The sequence below is a fragment of the Dermacentor andersoni genome, chromosome 11, assembly GCF_023375885.2.
Source record: "Dermacentor andersoni chromosome 11, qqDerAnde1_hic_scaffold, whole genome shotgun sequence".
Taxonomy (NCBI): Eukaryota; Metazoa; Arthropoda; class Arachnida; order Ixodida; family Ixodidae; genus Dermacentor; species Dermacentor andersoni.
This window is the reverse complement of record NC_092824.1, coordinates 44,371,413-44,394,310: the sequence shown is the minus strand read 5'-3', so window position 1 is coordinate 44,394,310 and position 22,898 is coordinate 44,371,413. Positions and strand designations below refer to the sequence as shown.

The 22,898-nt window shown below is 45.9% G+C and overlaps 1 protein-coding gene across 1 annotated transcript in view; it reads right to left on the bottom strand.

Annotated features, from left to right (window-relative positions):
• Nucleotides 1-17,957, bottom strand: part of LOC129381556 (phospholipid-transporting ATPase ABCA3-like) — a 62,913-nt gene extending 44,956 nt beyond the window's left edge. Inside the window, exons 1-2 of the mRNA XM_055064531.2 lie at nucleotides 17,546-17,957; nucleotides 11,261-11,446 (exon numbers count right to left, since the gene is read on the bottom strand). Of these exons, the coding sequence (XP_054920506.2) occupies nucleotides 11,261-11,446; nucleotides 17,546-17,957 (598 nt within the window). The remainder of the gene's footprint in view (nucleotides 1-11,260; nucleotides 11,447-17,545) is intronic.
• Nucleotides 17,958-22,898: the final 4,941 nt, after the last annotated feature.

Here is a 22,898-nt window from a genome sequence, read left to right as displayed (position 1 = left end):
ACGTTCAACCACTGAATACGCCCGCGACGCGATCGCACACGCCGACCACGCGCGCCAGCTCGCCCGCACCCGTCCCGAGGCCTCGCAGGAGCATCAGAGACGCCTCTATGATTGCCACCATCTTGACGTACAATTTACTCCGGGTTCTCTGGTGCTTCTCTGGTCCCCCATTCGACGTGTGGGCCTTTTCGAAAAGCTGCTGTCGCGCTACACTGGCCCATACCGTGTGGTGCGACAAGTGACCGATGTCACGTATGAAGTCATCACCGCCAGCCTCTCAGCGTCATCGTCGGCTGCAAGTGACATCGTTCACGTGGCGAGACTAAAGCCATATCACACACCTTTCGCCGCGGATGTGTAGATTAAGCACCGGGACGGCGCTTCTACTGCCGGGGGTGATGCTACGGAACAGCCGCCACAGTGTGGCTGCACTGAGGAGAAGGAAGACGACGTGGCCACCGCTTGATATAGCGTCGCCATCACGGCCACCATTTGTCTAAGTGTGAATATATTGTAAATAGACTCGTACGTCTGCTACACGTAACAATATTATTGCGTGTGAAGTACATGAAGACCACTCGGAACCAACGTCTTCACGAATTCAAACGTTTCCTGCTTTTCTTTTCTCAAAGCGTCAGCTTTTCCAGCAGAGAGGCTAGCAGATAGCATGTGGCAGTATTCCCTATTCTGAGCAAGCATCATTTCGATCCTAGCACAAACAGACGAATGTTAGGACTAAATAAAGGAAGCAAGAGAGATCGGCCACATGAACGCTCGAAAAAAAAGCATAGCGAAGTTGTTATGTGTTCTGCTACGATGACGAAATTATATATACATGCAATAAAAAGTTCAAAAGAAACACACTGTGAACCACCTTAATCAACCCTAATCCTTCTTTACTCGCCGTGGTTGCTCAGTGGCTATGCTGTTGGGATGCTGAGGCCGCGGGGTCGAATCCGGGCCACGGCTGCTGCATTTCGGTGGGGCGAAATGCGAAAACACCCGTGTACTTAGATTTAGGTGCACGCTAAAGAAGCCCACGTGGCCAAAATCTTCGGAGTCCTCCACTACGGCGTGCCTCATAACCACAAAGTGGTTTGGGCACGTAAAGCCCCATAATTTTTTAATCTTCTTCGTGCACTTTAATCTACCGTAATAACACTGCATCCTCAGATTTCTCTCGTGAACTACTATTATTTTATTGTGTGTTATAAATGTGTTTATTGTGATACGTAGTGAGCGAGTGAAGCTAATTTTTTTAATTGTCAACTTTGATGAGCCTTTTACAAAAATTTTATTTTGACCCTCTTTTATGGAGTATCTGCCCTCTATAATTTGTGCTTACCCGGAAGGCACTGCCGATAAACAAACAAATAATCCTCCTACATCTACCCTAATTGGTGGATTGGTGGGCAGACCCAGCGCGAGTTGGCTGGTATTGTACTACCTTCGGGATATAACCACTGTTAGTTCTGTTGACGTGACGTTTTCTTCTACACACCCTGTCGACGCTGCTATCAAAGCTATAAAAACTGACACGCTATGTTCAGGAATAAAAGTGGATCATAAAGGATCAGGAATAAAAGTGTACATTCTATACAAATATGGTTTACAAAATATAACCCATCATATGACAAAATGCAGCATAACACAACATAACAATGCAGCATAGCATAACTAGTATATCAAAACATAGCCTATAACATAGAAAGAAAGGACTTACTGGGATTTCTAGTAGTCTAGGCACTAAGCACACGGCACCCTTCACAGGAAACAAGGCGGACACACTCATACTAACAAAGAACAATGAGTACACATTCCATTCAACAGCCGCCGCCACATAACATGCAGAAAGACATTGTCAATTCTGGAATTAGGGCATGAAATGGACCATAGTGTTCCTTGGAAAGCGGTCAAATGTCTCTGCAACATCTCAGTTTTGTGAGAGTTTTTGTTGCAAGCCTGCAGAAACCTGCGCGAGGGATTCTTTGAGGATGCAGAACGAGATACTTGATAAAGTCCTAGACTCCCTTCTTACTTTTCACGGAATTCATAAACTCTAAGCTATAATAATAATAATAATAATAATAATAATAATAATAATAATAATAATAACGATGATGATGATGATGATGGGCAGACGAAATTGACTGAACTTTCACACTAAAACTTGTAAACAGTCCCCCTGATTGCACAGAAATATTGGATAACGTATGTATAAGGATTCTGGCGAAAAATACCTTTCACGTATCTACATCTGGCGCCTTAATCGCTTGGCCAGGATTCAGCGGGCCTGCAACGAACAGCTAGTCAAAACTGAGATGTTCCACAGACATTTGCCAAGTTTTGACGCAGCACTACAGTCTATTTCATGACGAAGCGCCCTAGAACGTACAACTATTCCAACATCTTTTTATTCCAATCTCGTGACGTCAAATTTCCCTAACCGCCGACGCAAGCATCGGGGAGTGACCCGCAGGGTTGTCTGAACAAGACCATTCAAACGCGCTCCTCGTTTATAGGAAGTCACTTTTGTACGTTTTAACAACGAATAACACTGAGCGGCTTGTCTTATCTAATTGGCTGGCAAGAGGTGAGAAGCACGCTCAAGGGCAGTGGGATTCGATGAGGCCGAGCCAGTGCACTGAAAATCGATAACCCTATAAAGAGGGTGGTGCCGGCGTCTGTGATTGGTACGCCTTCTCTTACTTAGCTGGTCGAAAATCGCGGCGGCACGTAACGGAAGGTTAAGAATGCCGCTAAGAAGGATCTTCAGCAAAGAAGAGTTGGCAGAGCGAGGTCGTAAACATGCCGAAAGTGCTCGAAAACGTTATAGGGTCACGCAAAAAATTTTATTGTACGCAAATAAGCCCATGCTCTCCGGCAGGTACGAGTAGCGGTTACCGGAGCGTTCCGCGGCAGCCATCTTTTATTCCTTTCGGAACGGGGCAGCCTGCGGCTTTTCAGAAGAAAATTCAGTTTTGTTCGGCATAGTAATGCTCCTTTAAGGCGTACACGTCACTTTGACGCGGTGAGTTCTTGCAGTTTTGTGACGTCGCGTGATAGGCCGGTGAAGTGGGTGCAGCCCGAAAGCTTTTGACCAATAGCCGAGGGCTAATGGCGAAATGGCGTCGAATCAAAAATCACTACTTTTGTTAGATCCAATCATGCATAATCAGTGTGCAGGCGTCATATCAGATGGGGAGCTACCACGGTTTTCATGACGTCGCGTGACACAAAGCCGAAGTGGGGGTGGCTCAAAAAAAGTTTTTTACCAATCCCAGAGGGCTGATCACAGAATTGGAATAGAAAGGTTTCGAATAGCTTTATGTTATAGGGCCCCAATATGCTTAAATGATAACGTTCGTTTCGTATGCATTGTGGGGGACCGCTGGTGTATCGCAGTTGCATTTTTTGTTATTGTTTGTTGGTAAGTACGTTTCCGCCTTGTTCCATGTGAAGGGTGCCCTGCGCTCGATGTCTAGCCTTTCAAAGTCTCAATGTCTAGTTTTTTATTTTTATATGTTATATTTTGTTATGTTATGTTATATTGTGTTATGCTGTATTGTGCTTTGCTATTGGTGCTTTGTTATTGTAAAGCGCGCCTGTATAGAATGTTAGCTTTTTATTCCTGTTTGTTGATCTCTTGGGCAAGCGGAAAAAAAACTTGAAAAAAAAAAAGAGTTCCGACTAGTGCAAGGCTTTTGCAGGGACGGCCTCTTGTCTGCTTTCCTCTTTGCAACGGTGATGTCGCAAATCGGTCATCGACGCCCACAAACGCTCGCGGCTTCTCAACCTTCAACGCAGAATAGTACGCGAGCCTCCTCCGTGATTTCCGTCACAGGAAGCGATTTTGAGAACGCCCAGCGTCTCTCTGCACAGGCACAACAGCTGCATGACCTGGACAGCTCGACTGCTTAAGTCGTGCAAAGCGCCGTGATTCCAAGGAAAAGTGAGACCACTCTACCGGAGGACAACCCCGTCGCGTGGCTATGTACCGTGAACTCCGTTGCCGTTTCCCGCGCCAGTACAGAACACTTGAAGCGTTCTGTCGCAGAGAAACGTGTCCGCAGCGTGGCTAGATCATGGCTTCTTTTTGAAGGACATATCTATTCAAGAGCGAGCGGGACTTCTTCGTTTCTATTTTCATCCACGAGCCTTCCGAGCGCCTGTGATGTCCATTGCACGCAGAAGAGAGCACGCCGGCAAAGCCCTGATGAAGACATGGTGGTGTGTATTTATGAGAAGCTGGGGCTTTCGGGTGCTGCTAGCTTGACCTGGCTACGACCAGTTGCCAGGAAATACGTCATCGACGGCATCTATGACCCCCTTCATGCCGGCATCTTGAGAGTGTTACCACCGGAAACTACACGGAATACCTTCGTTCTCACGACAGCGCTCTTGGCAGATACCAGAACTCGCCGTCTGACAGGTGCTTTGCTAGAGTCTAAGGTTCATGAGGCATCCGGACAGCGGCGTACGAATTTCTCCTTAGAACGTCTCGGCCACTTCACGCTTCAAGACAACGCATACAGTACCAGACACGCCCACTTCCAATGCTGATTTTCCCTGTCGATGGCAACGGATACTTAAGAGCGCTGGTAGCTAAACTTACGTCGCTTCAACGGCACGTACCTCCCACCTTTTGTCCATGAACTGATCCTCCTCTGTGTAGAATTGGTAGCAGCGTGCTACCGCTCGCAGCGTGGGACATCCAAAGCTATACTACAGCGGGAAACAAGCTTATGAAGGCAGTCCCGGTCCTTGAGGGCTTGCCAGCTCACCTTAGGTTAGGCGCTGACTGATTGTTATAACAGGAAGTGCTTCTCACTATTGAAGATGGTGAAGTTGAGCTCTGCTCACCTTCCATCTACCCTTCATCCAATAAGGAAGCTACAGGTGAGCCTCTTACCACGAGCCGTGCTAAACCCAAGCTCCCCACGAACCACGCTGAGAAGTTCCGCTCAACTACACAAGTAGCCTTATCGACTCAGTGCTGTGAATGTGAACTTTCTGTGCGGACACTCTGCGCCATTACAGAAGCGCAAAATGGCCTTTTCGCTGACACTACTGCTCTACTGCCCGAGATCGCTAGCTTCTCCATCCCGTTCCCACGGACAGTCACCCACCAGTAAGCTTACCGTTAAGGCGCTACGCAGAACGGAATCGTACAAGAATAAGCGAAGAAGTGCATGAATTGGTAGCAGCACGCATTATCAGGCCATCACGTAGCCCTGGAGCCACACCTGTTGTAATCGATCGGACATAGAACCGTACGCTTGGTTTTTTGTTGACTATCAAGAGCTAAACAAGCATACAATAACAGACTCTTACCCACTGCCCCCACTGATGACGCAATCAGTATGGTAAACGAGTCTACATATTTTAGAGCGACACTCTGAGGCGTTTGCACCTGCGTTTTGCGTTGGCGTTATCCCCCGGCGTCCTCCCTTTCCATTGCCGAGTGAACGAGCACGGCAAAGGATGAAAGAGCGAACGTGGGGCGCAGCGGGGTTGAAAGACGATGATAGCGAAGAGAGCGCGAGGAGGACATCGGAGGAGGAAGCTGCAGCGGAACCATTATTCGGAAAGTGGGCAAGGATGGCATGGCGAAAGCGTGAGAAGAAAAGCGTTGTACCGCACAAGACGGTCTCTGCTGCTAGGACTGCTATGAGATTGCGCCAGAGTCCGTTCACCGATGGCATGCCTCGAGCGCGTCGACCGATAGTATATATGTAAACAAAGTGCTGCATGAGTAGAGGTGTGTTTGCGTCGGCTGCTGTGAATCGCGCCCACGCGTCGCCCACGCGCTGCCTCTCGCGATCTCCCGATTAGCGAGGCAGTCGCGCTACGCTTCGCTCGCTTTGCAATGTGCCAAACGAGACAGATTGTGCCCGCCAGTCAATATATCGCGAAATGAAAACGAATATACAGCTGCGCTCAAATTTCGCTATAAGGAGTGTCGTAATTGTCGCTGAGATTTTGTCTCTAGTTCTGCGTGCCCGATGTTGGCAGCTAAATGTCGCAGAACAGGACAAGTTCAAAACATCAATCTATAAGCATTCGAGCCTGTACGAATTTAATCGTATGCCTTTCGGGTTGCCCTCGGCTCGAAGCATTTTCCTAAGCGCGCTGAAAAGTGTGCTAGATGCACTGAAGGATCAAGCCCGCGTTATATATCTTCACGATAACCTAGTCACGGGCACAACAGACGAAGAATGTCTGAGGAGCTAAACCTTGTTCTTGCAAGGATGTATGATTATGGCTTCGGACTAAACCATGATGAATGTCGATTTGAACTGACTTCTATTTGTTTCTTTGATTACCATTCCCCGATCATGCCATCCAACCGCTCCCCGAGAAAGTAGAAGCCGTAGCGCAGTATTCGACGCCGACAGGCATGAAACAACTCCAGTCGTTTCTTGAGATTGCTTCGTACTCGCGAAAGCTTCCTTTCAATTTCGCATCAACGGCAGCTCTCGTAACATACCTCTTTGAGAAAGCAACAGTCTCTGAATGCGAACTTGGCCAGGAAAACACATTTCAAATTTTGAAGAACCAGCCGACTCACAGTCCGGTGTTGAGTCATTTCAATCAAATATAGGTAACAGAGCGCCATACCGATGCCAGCCAGGGTGGCTTTGGGGCCATGCTTATGCAGCGGGACTCTCATGGAATGGAAGAGCCGAAAACTATCAAATACTGAGCGTCGTTAGCACTATAGCGAGCTCGAGTGTCTAGTGGTAGTATGGAGTGTCGACGCTAAAGCTATTCTTGGTTTCTATACATTTCTAGATAATCGTGCCGCATGAGTCATCTTCTTTTACTCCCGCCTTCGCGTTTTGTTCATCCCCATCGGTTTCTCTGCCTCACACTGTTTTGTCTACCAAACTTGCCTTTTCCGTAAATTATACCTTCCGCACTGCTTTTAAAGTTTGCTAATATGAAGGCTGCGTGGCGCCTCCTGCGCACTATAACAAACATTTGATTTATTGATTGTTTGATTATTAATAAAAATTGTGATTATTATCATCATCATCATTATTATTATTATTATTATTATTATTATTATTATTATTATTATTATTATTGTTGTTGTTGTTGTTGTTGTTGTTGTTGTTGTCCTGTATTCTTCTGGTTTTACTATATTCCTGAGTTAGCACTCGGACCTTGGGTTTTTCCGAGGCATGTCAAATAAATTATTGATTGACTGATGGATCGATTAGTATTACTTAGGTTGATAGCTGCATAATGAGGTTTTTTTTTTTTACTTCCGCTGCATTACACAGATCCCTTCCAGCGACATCTACGTAATTCATCTCTCGTTCACTACGCGAATGGCTCCTATGCCTTCCAATTATACCCTCACAGTAGCTACTTTCATACCGAAGTTTACGTTATTTCACTTCAGACCAGATCATTTGCATAACAAAGAGGCTGTTATAACCACAACGCATAGAACACGATGCGCTAGACTTTTTTATTTTTCCCCTACTTGTGGGCTCCGCTCTGCACCCACCATTCATTGTTTGGGTATTACTACCAGGAGAAAGCTATTAACAACTGGCGAATAAAGGGGCGTCTCTAATGTGGAAACAGCTTTTCGGCAAAAAGGACTTTCATTCGTCATGCTAGCCACTGCTTCCACAGCGTCGCCCATATAGAGCTCATAGCGTTCCTTATGACAGAGATATGAAGAGGGTTAAAGTAGTTTCGAGAAATGGTGTGGCAAGAAGGCTGAGCAGCTTCGCCTAAAGGGCGAAGCATTGGGCGAGTCCAAGGCCTGGCGTAGCACTTAGGCTCCTCAGACGGTGCTCTAAGAATGCGCGGGTGGAGTGGGAGGGGGGGGGGCACCCAGGCTCTGCACAGTTCGCAAGCAGGCAACGTCTGCTTCGTAACGGGAAAAACTATCGGCACGGCGCCTATTCCGCTGGCAGATTACAACGTTGGCAGATAACAGGTGCCGCCACCGGCGTTGTAACAGGCGGCATTCCTCAATGGCGCACGCAGTGAGACAGAAGAGAAACCGACAGCATTTGTTGCTTTGTAGCTTGTACTGTCCGTTCCGCTCCGACCATTATATGCGCCGCGGCCAGAAGTACGCGCCTGGCTGCTAAGCAGAGACGCTACTGCTTATGTGCAGAAAGCTGATGCCATAGCAGTGGAAGCCAGAGCCCATTGAGTGTAGCGTCAGTGTAGGTCGGGAAGGCTTAATCATTCGAGCAGCCGAACGCACTCTCGCCTCTCTTGTAACTTTCTAACCCTTCGTGCACCAGCCAAACCTGCATGGTCGATACCAGTACAGCACGGCGGCCACGCGAAATCACCTCGTGGGTCCGTATAATTGCTAGCGCAATAAAATAATCTAATCTTCTAAAGTAATCTAAAGTAATCTTCGCATGTCCGCAGGCGTTGTCAATCCCGTACCTACTCTCCGTTTCATTAACACGTCATGTTCGAATACTCGCCGTAGACGTCAAAGTAGGCGGCTAAACGTACAGCGGCCATCCTAAGACTAGTTCCAATTCAACTAGGCTTAAGACAACTAGGACAACTTCGCGAAGGCAGCATCAAAATCACTGCAGGTGGCTTTCGTGTACAAACAATATGGTAATTGATCAGGAAGTATGAAAACTCTACGAGAAGGTGGTCCGGGCACAAAGAAAAACGTAGTACATTTTTCTATGCCTCTAACGCAAGTGACGTTGTGTTTCCACATGTTTCCATGCGCAAAGGGATAAAATACAAATTATTTTGGCCTCCTTTAAGCTCTTTTTTTATCGTCGCAGAGGCGCCTTCCCATTGTCTACTCAAAGGTCCCAAATTAAGTGCCTTCTCAAGAGGGTTCCGCACGCGTGCGATCGCTTCCGCTCGAAGCTTTCTCCTCTGATGTCTACGTAGACTGTCTCCGATGTTGGCCTGTATTGAAACTCACCCAGGGTAGGTAACGCTGTGGAACCTATGCAAGTTGTGCCGGTCATATGAGTCTCACTCCGCGCTTGAAGTGCAGCTGTTCTGTATCTTCAATGCTGCCTACATAATTAATACTACGCATGTTTGAACTCCTACTTGTTGACGCAAGTTGACGTCGAAATCTTGGGCATACTTATGCTTTTAGAGGCTACGTACTATGTTTTGGTCGTGGCGTAAGTGATGCGCTTTGGCTGGGGGTCGCCGAAACATGTTACTCTGCTCGTGCGACAGCGAATAATCGCAGATCTTAGACGCCTTTCATGTCATAAATAATTCGTGTTTTGTGAAGTAGAAGCGTGGAAGGTAATTTCATTTCGGCTTACATGGTGCGTTTGCAACATCTTTCTTTGATATATCACGCACTGCTTTTTGGTTGCGGGTGCGAACAGCGGCAGAGGTCTGTGTACCTGCGTCACCTGCTATGTACAGTACGGAGCATATAGTTTGTCTTTTTCAACAACTCTTGATCATTTCAAGGGTGTACATTTTCTTGCTAAGCTACGTACTGCTTGGGTTAGTGTTAGAATGACGTGTTCGAAGGAATAAAGGCAAGGGTCTGACGAAAGCTCTTGTGGTCGGTTAGGAGGAGCACCCAGACGGGAAACTACAAAAATAAATATTTTTATAGCAGAACGAATCTTCGCCTGATATTTTCGTGAACGCTGTGGGTTCCTAAAACGAACGCATCTCTCAGCCAGCATGGTATCCTGAATCGAAAGCGGTACATTCGTGCAGCGTTAGAACCTGATGGATCGCGAGAGAGGCCAAGCTTGACTTCGGGGAACCGTGTCACCGCGCCACAGCACGATGAGATACGCGCAGCGAATTTTCAGAACTATCCGTCCCATAAGACTTTTCCTTATAATCAGAAAGAAGAAACGCCGGCTCATACTTATAAGTAAATAGTTGCTATGCGAGACACATAATGTGCCAAGCACTGGGAGCGAGGGAAATTCGTAAGGGTGGCTTGTTCTCTTCTTTATATTTTTTTTTGGGGGGGGGGACATTGCGACTGTGGCCAAGCTATGGTTAAAACATCTGGCTTCTGTGAAGCAAGAACGCGGTTAAAAACCTACCAATCGCCGTGCCTAAATTGTATATATATGTATATATATATATACATATATATATATATATATATATATATATATATATATATATATATATATATATATATATATATATGAAGTAGGACTTACAGAAGTAAGCTGTTGTTTTGAAACAACAAACACATGGCATTTACCGATTGCGAACGAGGAACCCGTTGGGCTCCCCAATTGGAGCACAAAGGCAGTTTTTTCTTCTTAATATCATTTGTGGTCGGTTTCCCCTTTTCTCTATTTAACATTGATATGATGAAATTTACAAAAAATTGTCGATATTAGTTGGAGCACCTTTAGTTAGAGCATGTGTGGAAAACCCCTCTGGAAGAAAAGAAAGCAGGCATGGTTTCAATGCGACGTGGCTTAGAGAAGCAGATGCGCCTGCTCAAGCAACTGCTTTGAAAGAAAAAGCACTCCATTTCCCACGTGGATTGCAGTGTTGGAGTAGTATATCAGATACCTCTATCATGTGGCAAAGTTTACATAGGTCAAACAGGAAGGTGTGTGAATGTGCGCTTGCGTGAGCATGAGTTGTCTATTAGGAATAAAGCGAATGGGCACCTGCCTGTCCACTGCCTGGCATGCACGTGCAAGCCGATCATGAAGCAAGTAAAGATTTTGTGCCGCTGCCGAGATAGCCGAGCCCGAGAGCTACTCGAGGCGTACCATATTAAAAAGAAGGGACTAGAATGTGTCAGTGACACCTCAGTTTATTTACATAACAGTGAGATGAAGTTTATTGACGAGCGTAGGTAGGTCGCGTTTCGCTAATACAAGGTTTTACTTTTTCTTTTACCTTGCCTTTTTTCGCGCACGCGCAGTGGTGTATGTCAGGTGTGTACTTATATGTGTACGTTGTGGAATAAACTTTAGTTGCAAGTCTGCGCCCGTCCTTGTCCCTCGCTGTCTTTGTGGTTCGTTTGTTCGCGCAGTTAAACAATGTTCGCTAATATCTACCAACTCGCCCAACAACAAGTTCTTCTAAACTATGCTTTGAAAGAAAAGCAGACAGCTGCCGTACCCCACTAAAGCACCGAATTTGCCGTCATATGCAGCTTTACATCACGACTGAAGCCCGGCGCGATTACGCGGGGCTTCTCAGAATTCTTGATAAGGGCATGCCGCTAATGTCAAGCAGCGACGAACCGTTCGTGCGCGTAAAGAGGAAAAAAATTATACTGCACCCTCTTCCATGGAAAGGGCACCGGCTTGCCGCAGCGCCTTGCACTGCTCGCTCTTGTTCCCGTCGTTCCGCACCTTCACGAGCATCGACAGCAACGCATAAGGACCAAAGAGAATCGCCAGATAGTCCACAGTGTCTGATGAAAACAAAATCTTGATCATCGTCTTCAACATGATTGTCACTGGACCTGAAATCCCAAAGAGTCGCCAGAAAATTATAAACATTGAAGTTCGCATGAGAAAGAACTTGCAGTGGACCCAGCAAAAGATATGTCGCGACGGAAACTAAGATTAGCCTATTATTATATGTAGTTAGACATATGCGGTATCACTAGGTAGGCATGGCCTCGGAGGTTGCAGCGAGGCCACGTAGTAAGCACTTGTAGTACTGCAGAATCCGACAAAGTGGAGCAAGTGTTAACGCAAACGAACTTTTTTTCTGTTTGCTTTGATTGACAATAATGAGCGGTGATGTTGACAGCGAAGGTTGAATTTCTTCAGTGTTTAGTACAATACGAGAGAGGGAGAAAACATACATTGAAATTAAGGGAAAATGCAGGATCGTTCTGCTGTTGATGTTAAGAGCTAATTGCGTGGACCCTTCTAGTCATCTGCCTAGAACACGGAACACATATTGAGATGTTTGCTGAGGGGTTGTTGTGTGCCACTGTTCATAACCTCTGGGAAGGTTTGGCATTGTCATTGCCTCGCATGGCATATCGCAACATGGCGTAAATGTAAACTTAAGTTCAATTATCGGGCTGTACTTGCCAAAGCCAGGGCGACATTCACCCAGAGAACCTACTAAGGGATTTTGGCGAAAAATTGCGAAAGAGAGCAAATTACGAAAAAAAAGCGTATTCGCAAAGATAGAACTGTTCGTAAGATCAGAAGGCTTGTGATCTCCGCCGCTGCAAAGACGAGCGCTGTAGTCGAAAAGATACGTATATGTAAGGGTAGCACAGGTGCGAACTTTAGCACCTCCGCCAATAGGAAGCGCAGCTCCCTTCACTAAACCTAAACAGTGGTCGCAGATGACGATCTCAGAAGCAATTCCTACTATAGGGGTGTAGCCCTCATACGACCATAATTATTTCTATCTGTGCCGTTCTACCAGATGCGGGTAATCGTTGGAACGCGCTGTTGCGGTTAATTGGCACCAAGCCACAATTGATAGCCGATGATGGCGCGTGCGTATATCGGTGCGGCCTGCACTGATGTGTCATCTCAAGCTGCATTGAGCTGTTTCAATGCATAATCGTACTGAACGTGCGCTGCTGTGGAAAGCAGTAACATATTAACGCTGTGCGGCTATCTTTTGCTAATAAAGTTTCATACAATAATCACTAGCGGAAGCTCCGGTGCTAGTTTTTATAGGAGCTGCAACGGGGTTGTTCAGCGAGCATGGGAATTATGGGAAACGCATGGATTTGCCTAAACTTCACCCTTGCGGCTTCAAACGGCTCCGCGACATTGTAAATTCGTCGTTTTCAGCAAAGTGCTGTGTACTGAACAATTAAATAAACAATAAATTGTGCGACGGCAGGATTAGAATACAGGGACTCCAACACAGAAGCCCGATAGTGAACTCATTGCGCTACGGACGTATGCATCGACAAGTGCCACTGAACGCCCTTACTAGGGCAAGTTAGCGTGTTCAGACACCTTGTCGCGTTTTAATTTGACCACCTCGACAGGTTCATCAGCTGCAATTAGTAGCGATTGTGCGTGTTCGCAGAGTATTCGGCACTTAGAAAAGTGTAGATCGCTTTGAAGTGTAGGACATTGAAGGTGGATAAGGCTTAATAAACCAAGCCAGAAGAACATATCAATCCACAAGTACGAAGACCAGACATATTATTGTACTTCCCATCATTCCTATAGTGGCTGAACGATCGCTGCACCAGAGTTCCCTTTAGTAATTATTGTATGAAACTCTATGTTCCTGCCTATGTGCGCAATAGCCTGGATTTTCATGCTCGTCACGACACTCTATTGGATGTTAGCAAATATAAGTGTAGTGTCCGGTCCTGAAAACAGTCAAGTTTGTTATTGATGAGTTTTGGATGACTCCTTTTTTTCTGTCCTAATGCGTTTTCCAATGACATTAAAATAGAAAACAGCATCGCTACAGAATAGCAACTCTGGACATCGGCGACTTCCACCATACTGTCGAGTTCCCCACCTTCGCAACTTTGATTGACCCAGAGAGCTGCTAATATATGGCCTCTCTGACTGTCTATAAATGCCGTCATCACAGAGCTCAACAATATAGCCGAATTTGCCGACGTCTAAAATTGCACCCCTGGCTATGTTCAAACGCCGCAAAGCAAGAATCTCGCCGATGGTCATCTCGTTTATTACAGATAAAGAAAACAATCTTAAAATGCACGCTGCGTTGTTACCAATCACGTGCGAGGTGCCATTCTGGACATCAACTGATGATGATTTATTGGGTTTTCATGGTATAAGGGCCAGTTTTGGCATGCATCGCAAAATACATGATGCGGTGAGTTAACAATGGTTCACGAAGCCAAGGATGCAAAGCCATGGCTGCAAACGGGCCTAAAACTGGACATCGTCGAATTACGACATATGGAGGGACAATGTAACGCTGATATTTTGAGGCAATTAGAGGGGTCGTAGCAGCCATCTGGGCATACCGGAGAACATAACAGCAAATTTGAGAGTATGGCACGATTTGACATAATCTACCCTTGGCCTGCTCCTTGCGGCGCCGCGATTGCTTTGACGCCCCACATTCGCCACTTGCTCTCGTTACAGTGCTTCAATGCACTCCTCCCCCCCGGGGGGCGAGGGAACATAAAGGCGCCTGAAAGCCACCTAGATGGCACAAGGCCTGTAAACTTTGCTTTGTGACCTCATACTAATAGGGGCGATTATTATAAATTCTAATAGGAATGTTGCTCCGTGAGCCTAGGTTATTTTAATGTCACCCTTGCCGTCACGCTCGGCTTGGTAATGAACATTTCGGCCCTACCAGCATGGACGCCGTAAATCAGAGTGTATACACTCTGATTTCGTCACAGCATCTCTACAGAGACCCTGTGATTTCTAGGTGGCGTTGAGCACCATGGCTCTCATAACCATGGCTCTATCGCAGCTCCTGTTTCCTGCTGATACTGCCCGATGACAGCAGTAGCCGGGAAGAAAGGATAGTGGCAAGCCGGCAAGAAGGGTTCTTTATCACCGGATTTCTCCGCTCGAAAATTGATCCCTCAGAATGTGACGGAAACAGTGAAGAAAGACGCAGCACCTGTGCATCCTCTTACCGGGCAGCATCATCAGACAACGGGCGCTGCGAAAGCCGCATGGAATTCAAAGCACTATTTTCCTGGCCGCACAAGCTGCGAAGCAATTGTGTCATGCCAGCGTGCTCTGGTCAAAGCGCACCGACTCCACGCGCTCGAGAGCAGTCACGGGAGTTGTACATCTTGAATTATGTAAGTTGTGCGAGTTATGTGTGTCCAGTTACATGTGAGTATAAGTGTAAGAATAGGTGCATGTAACCTGTATGTGTTAATAATGGCTACGTTCTATCATTAATATTTTTCCTGTCATAAATGTCACCACTGCTACATGTTTTCAGGTTATCCAGGCCCAATGAAGCTTTCTAAAAGCAGGTTTTTGCCCAGGTATTGCTGACAGAAATCCACATTTTTTTTCGTGAAAATAAAGGGAATTAATGAATGAGTCATGTACCATGTGTCCCTAAGGCGTCGCTCAGGATTTGTGTCCGTAAAATCTCGGCGGTGAAGTCTAATTGAACGTGTAAACAAGCCGAATGATGGGCTGCCACACACAGCAATGCCACGTGGTCAGTTTACAGTAAACCTGTTCGCACGCAGTGTCCAATACTTTTTGAGTTTGAATATCATAGAGAGACAAATAAATAGGAGACCTGCAATATTTGCCATTGCCATTATACATTTATCATTCATCTTCTGCTCCGTTGTTTAATGAGTCCAAAATAGTGCAAGCGCACCTACAGAAGCACAAACCTTCAATTCCACGTTGCGACAGGGCCAGGTTTTTAGTCAAGTTTTGCTCAACTCTTGATGAAGGCCCGATTCCGGGCGATATGTCAAATTGAGTGCTCGTGTTGTTTTTTCTACCTGTTTTTACTACACTCGTCATGACTTGATAGACACTGAACCGGTAAGGCCCAGTGGTTAATATATATATATATATATATATATATATATATATGTGTGTGTGTGTGTGTGTGTGTGTGTGTGTGTGTGTGTGTGTGTGTGTGTGTGTGTGTGTGTGTGTGTGTGTGTGTGTGTGTGTGTGGTAGTCATCTCATATGAAGCCAACAAACACGGACACCAACGACAACATAGGGGAAATAAGTTGTGCTTAGTAAATGACATAAAGAAACGACACATTAATGGAAATGACAGTGGATGAAAAAATTTGCCGCAAGTGGGGACCGAACTCACGACCTTCGCATATTTTTATCCGCTGTCATTTCCAGTAATTTATGGTTGCTTTATTTCATTTAATAAGCAGAAGTAATGTCCCTTATGTGGTGGTTGGTGTCAGTGTTGGTTGGCTCCTTATGATATAAATAATAAAAGACTTGGGCCCCTCGGTTAATCCCCTTCCTTCTCGCTTTTCTATATATATATATATATATATATATATATATATACTGCCACATATGCCATTTCTGAGCAGCACATTTCCGAAAAAATCGTATCTACTCCCCAACGTTTGGGCCTTGGCCAGGTCGAAACGTTACCGGCTATCTTACGTGTAGTCTTCTTTGCCAGGCATGAAGCGAAGCGTAGTCATCATTTCACTGAGATCTTGTTTTGGCCATTCCGGGTTAAAATACCCCCGTATTCTTGGTGCGTTGCTATGTGATGCTCTGTGCTCTGTGACACCTGCTGAAACCTCAATTAGCCGTCATCAGCCCGGCTCAAGGCCTAGGGCGCAAATGCTTTCCCTCATTAAAACAATGAATGAAAGCATTTATCGCGCGTTCCACTCAACAAATTTCAAAACAAACAAGTCGAAGGTTAGTGCTAGGCATTGTTGTACTACGAAGTTTTTCCTTCACTTGTAACAGTGACTTGATTCCGGCTTCAAGACGTGTTCATTTGCAACCGACATACAAGGAAGCCTACTACAAAGAGAATAACATGAAGCTGTCATGCGATGGCGGGTAAACTGCGTTCTGATGACTCATATTTTTGTTCACGTTTCAATTTTCTGTGAGGGTAGATAGCAGCTGCCGCAGTGCAGTTCTTTGTTTACCCTCCGCACTTACACACATATGGACTAGCACTCGCAATTGATTTCAACAAACTTTATCGAAGCTTCAGAGGTCGTGTTGTTAAATACAACCTGCGGCCTGCAAATTGCGTTGTTGATTACCTCCAACGAAGAAAATAAGAAAAATTCGGCCCGCTGCCGAGCCTGCCGTCACTGAAGTTTCCGCCATCAGGTAGCCAAGGCCAATGACTAGAGGCCCAGAGGACATGAAAGCCAGCAGAAGGAACCCTAAAGAAGGAAAGTAGTGCTAAGCGTATGATAACAGCGTAAAACCATGGCATAAAACTTTTCATAACCACACATCATTATCATCAGTCTTTTGTAGCTCACCGACTTCCTGTCGCGGTACCAGTGTTTTTTTTTGGCATTGTAAAAGCGTATTTTACTAAGCCAGCTCAACTTATTTTTCTGCTTAATGCCCCTTTAAATAAACTTACTTGTATCAAAATCAAGGTAGCAATTATGAATGATGCATGTCGGCTTTTGTGGGGTTAAATGTTACAGCTAGACATTCGTTGGTGTCGGGGCTCCAGTAGGGGAAACCTGAGGGCCGACCTCCCTCTGCATTATTATTAATAATAATAACCTTCTCATAATATAAAAGTATTATTATTATTATTATTATTATTATTATTATTATTAATTACATCCCATCATACATCATGGTTGGGGCGCTACTCCGGGTCACACAAAGAAAGCTTTACAAATCAAAGGGCCCCACATAATACAAACATTGTGCTTAAATAGCAAGAATAACAATATTTGTTATAATGTAGTAAATAAAACAGTATATATTATTATTAGGATATTTTTGCAATACAGTAAATGACGCCTTGGTTTTACAATAAAAAGCTTCTGTAGGTGAAATGAGCCCCGGCTTCTGCCCGCACACGTAAAAAAAAGAACTTCCGGAGCCTCTGATCGTCTTACACTGCGCGCGACATCAACGTCTCGAAAGATTCTGCAGAGAGCAAACCACCTACCGGCCGTGCTCAACTGGTAGTAGTTGAAACTGTAGTGGATGGTGCACCACACCAAGCTGAACAGCGCGTGGTGAAGGAAGTCGAAGACAAAGTGGGCGAAGATGAACTCGGCCCCCGAGATTCCCGTCATGAGCTGCACGTCTCGGGCTCCGCTCAACCGCTCGGCCACCGGAAACGAGGAGTACGCGGCGAAGGCCAACGAGTAGGTCAGGCTGAGGTGCAGCGTCCATTCTATCCAAACGATGAAGTACGAGATCACAGCGCCGATAAGCGCGTCCGCGCTGCCCATTTTCAGGTAAGTGATGGTGACGTTGATCAGCGCCGTCGGTTGCTTCGTCAGAGCTCGCAGCCGAGCCGTGTCCACCAAGTTGACGGCGATGGGAAGTGCGACGGCGCTCGTAGGGTTTGCCATTATTCGTGTGCTGCGCGGATGCGAGTTCAAGATAAGTGGTGTCGAAATCGTGGTGTCTGCGACGTGTATCCGCTACTGCATGTGTTTTCAGTACAGGCAAGTAGCAATAACGCAGCCTTAGAGATACGTTTCTGTTCATTGCACTAAATAAAGGCTATTAAAAATGTTTAACGTCACTCTATCGACTGGCAGCAATCTACCATCCACCACCGCGTCTAGAGCATGACAAAACGAAACTGCTCATCGAAAGTACATAGGCTGTCTTTGTTTTTGTCTTTAGCGGCACTAAATTTTTAATACTTACTTGTGGCAGAAAGCGAAATTCTAACCCTTCAGCTAAATTTCTCAATCTGGTGGCGCTTACTTCTACGATAAATAAAAAATGCCCAATTAATTAAATAACATACTCACGTTAGTTATCTTTTAGATTATTTACATGGTGGCACATATTTCAATCTAGGAACTGTAGAAGTATGCGAAGCATAGCCGCTTGGAAATGAATCCTCAGAACTACGCTTGCATTACCTTTCAAAGGGTCTGACGAAATGCATTGCTGCTTGGGTTACATTTTTAAGGAAATGCTCTATTATGCATCGAAACACAAAAGTTCGCCCACAAGCAAATTTATGCCGAACTACATCCAAACCTCATGTTTGCCCACCGCCAAATATAGGTAGTCTGACATTCAAACCTCAAGTTGGTGTGTCTCCAAATTTAAAGTTGGTCCAACTCCAAGATGAAATTCACCCAAACCAAAATTGAAGTTGGCCTTCCCCAAATTTTGCTTGACCTAGCCCTAAACTTAAGTTGGCAAACCCCCATATATAACTTGGCCAACCCTCGAATTTCACTTGGCCCACTCCTACATTTCAAGATGGTCTAACTCCAAAATTAAGTTGGGCCACCTCGACATCCGAATTTAACGTTGGCCCACTCCGAAATTTCAAGTTGACCCATCGCAAATTTATGTTCCGCCCCAATTTCCGTTGGCCCACCTCAAAATTTCATGTTGGCCCATTTCTAGTATACGCTTCCCCACGCATTTTCTATGGAGCCCAATGTAAGCCCATAGGTAATCTCTCGGATCAATTTTAATTATTTTTTCAGTTTCAGTTGTTCCTTATGGCTTATAAAGTTACCAATTATCTACATTTACTCTGTTATCATGATGCAATGTCTTAACCTTGCAATTTCCGCAGTTTTGTGCAGATAAAAGGTCTTACACTTCGCGCATGACTTTGTGCGGCGCAGCTGGGGTACACGCCAAAGACTGGTTGCACATTAAGAGAGCCATGACACCGACAGAAAATATTTGTATGCCTTTTCAGCTAAGTTGAACGTGACTCGGATACCGATATTTCTTCGTCTCTATCGACAGAGCAGTTATCAACACGATGAGCGGTGACGGAAACAGCAAACCTCAGTGTGCACAACCGCGACGTGATCAGGCTATGCTGGCCACAGCGGTTCCTGCCCAAAGTTATGGCATAGCGTGTCTAATTTTCTTGCAGTCAGACATGCCATGTAGTGCATCACTCAATCATTGAAAGCTAGGTCGCATTGGTCCTTCCGATAAGGTGATACCATAGCTTCACTCACCAGCCACCTTCACAGAGTGTATCGCAGCCTCATTTTTAGCGTTTCGCCTCGCACATGGGAGCCTTGTTCACACTGAGTGATTACCGGCACACTGGGTACTTTTTATGTACCACTTATGGCGTAATTAATAGGCATACACGAGCGAAGGCAGGCATTCGTTGCGAATGGATGCCTGCGGTTTGGTTTGGATAATCAGTGGCTCAAAATAAAGGTTTTAAAAAATTATGGAGTCTTAGTCTAGGCACGCCGAAGTAGGGGACTCCGCAATAATTTGGACCACCTGGGTGTGAAGTACTCGCAAATTGAGAGTAGCAAGAGCAGAAAAGAGCGCGGCTGACCTCGGCAAGAGGACGAAAATAAAAACAAGCCTAGCTCGTGCAGCGGAAAAACGGGCTCGCACAGAGGGCTCATTCGAATGCCGGCACAATTAGGGCCACTGAGCTTACGGAACCCACATCTACGCTATAGGCACGCTTTACCGGGCGTGCACTTTCAGGACAGAGAGCACCTCGAGTCATTTGCCCGGCAAAAGATTTCATTCAGAGTTGCCTACTGCCGTCAACCGAGCTGTGGGCTGCCCACCTTTTCATGCTCTGAGCTGCGGCATCTGCTCTGCCACGTCAGTCATAACTCTAACCGCGAGTGTTGGACCTCTAAGATTCTACTAGTCTCACCAACCTCTAGACTTCAACAGCAATCTCGTGTGACTCCATAGTTTTTCCACTATTTTGGAAGAACAATGCATACGTGGATTCAGGTAAAGATGTTTTTTGTGTTTATATGCCCTCTAATATAATTGTCCACTGCTTCCTAATCACGCATCACCCCATCCATGTTCCTCGCGTCACACGCCTTGCAATGTAACGGTCCTAACCATCCCATATCTGGCATCCGCGAGACAAGACTGCTTTTGTGCTGTCTAAAAGAGCATCACATTGCATATGTGTGTGTGTGACGGGTGAGAATAAAAAAAAATACAGGGTTATGGCAATTGGAAATTAACTGGGGTTGACCGGCTCAGCGATGCAACAACGGGTAGATTAAGAACGCGCACGCGAAAGTGAAACGCGTGGAGCACGTCTGGCTGAACGTAATGCAACAAAAGAAGTTAATGCCAAAGTTGATGCCGAAGTGCTATCTAGAATAAACGCAGAAAGGCAAGTGCTCGAGCTGAAGTTGCGTGAGCTAAATGCGACAGCCCGTAGCATTACTGAGCAACTTACAACGGGTATACACATAAGCCCTGCCCAGAGCTACCAAACTCCGCATTAACTAATCGCAGCAGTTACTGCAGCACGCGATGAATTTTATGCATATATTGAACGATTTGAGCGCCTCACTACGAGCGAAGGCTGGCCACAAGACGAATGGTCTCAATACCGAAGCCTTTGTTTCCACCGGCAAAGTATAAATGTTGTCGCCAGAATGGCATCATTATGAAACACTAAAGACGCTTTTACAACACGTCAGATTCACGGAGGAACGCTATTCGAACAAGTTGCCCTCCGCAAAACCCGATAACTCAGAAACCGGCACACTGTTTGCCGGACGTCTTTTCGAATATTTTGACCACTGGCAACAAGTTGCCAAGACGGACTGGACATATGATGCTGTGTGAGACACGATTGTCTCGAAACAGTTTCTGATGGGTTGCCATACGAAGCTGGCCGTGTTCATCAGGAAAAATGAATTGTGACGGACTTGACATGCTAGCAGAAACTCATTACTTGGCGGCGCAGGGGTTAGTCAGTCTTGGCAAAGGTAACGATGACAGAGAACTTAGCAAGCCATCAGATCAAGCTCAGACCTCTTAGAGAACTGAAGAAAAAACCGTTCGGCTTTCTTTGTGGGAAACGCAGTCACAGAGCTGCAGATTGTTGCACGAACACAAAGGATCCAAATGGAAAGACTTCTCTGCGGAAAGTGCCACCGCATTGGCCATAAGACAGGAGACTGTCCCGACGAGGCGAACAGTACGGAGGAGGCTCGTGCTCGATACAGCAAGCAGATGTGTCCAAGGCAGTTAACGACGAGGCGCATACATTGTGTCGAGTTCCGGGAAGTTTTGAACGCGGGAGAACGCAAACGCATCAACGAAAAGTAAAAGGTATGCCTTAGGACGAATGTGTATTTGACGGGCATCCCGATAATATCCAGCGAGATGCGATATGCGACTCGATTAGTGTCAAAAGGTCCCTCGTGCCAGACAAAAAGCTCACAGGGAAAATTTCCTCGGTCTGTCTTCTGGACGGAAGGCTTGAAACTACACGAAGCGGTCATGGAGATCAATTCACCGCGTTTCGCAGACAAGACCCCGATCATATACGTGGACAATTCCTAATATGACATTGTTTTCGGAAACATGAAAGGGGTTCGGGAAGTTTCAGATCCTGACAGTGAACGGAAAAGACGTCTTCATACCTTGAACGCTTCGGAGGAATCATTTGGAGCAGAAGGTTGCAGCTGTTCTGCCAATTAATCCTTCTCTACTAAAACTTTATCATCGGCTGCTAGAGAAACCGGTGAGATAGTTGGAAGTGGCAATGACAATCAGATATGCAACATTAAGTTCGCATCTTCTACCGGAACCAGTTATAAACCTCCTGGACATGAGCCCAATCGACTTGAGCACCAGGCAAAGGGATGACGACAGTCTACGGAAATACCTTGAAGCAGTTTACGATAGGACGAAGACTAGGTTCGCCAACGTCCAGTTCATTGTAAAGAAGAGAATTCTTTACCGAATGTACGCACTAGCCGTCACAAGACATTTCACACTCTGTCCGCCTACCACACGCGATTCTCATCAGTTCATAGTCAAGTTTGTTTCCAATAACACCGAGTCGGAGGTTCTTGGGCGAAAAGATGTCACAGATATTTTGAGAGTGCCCAAGGACCCATTAAATGGCAGCAGGCATTTAGCAAAAATAATCACCTGAAACACTCTACAAGAATGTGCCAATACCCGCCGTGGTTGCTCAGTGGCTATGGTGTTGGGCTGCTGAGCACGAGGTCGCGGGATCGAATCCCGGCCACGGCGGCCGCATTTCTATGGGGGCGAAATGCGAAAACACCCATGTACTTAGGTTTAGGTGCCCGTTAAAGATCCCCAGGTGGTCGAGATTTCCGGAGTCCTCCACTATGGCGTGCCTCATAATCAGAAAGTGGTTTTGGCACGTTAAGAATGTTAAGAATTTTTTAAGAATGTGCCAAAGTGTGGCATGCAATATAGTTCACGCAACGCAACCCCTTTAGTGTACAAAATAAATGTACATAATACAGATGTCACACAATCCTTGCAAACCCTTGTGCAAGGACAATAAAAATAATGTTATACCTAAA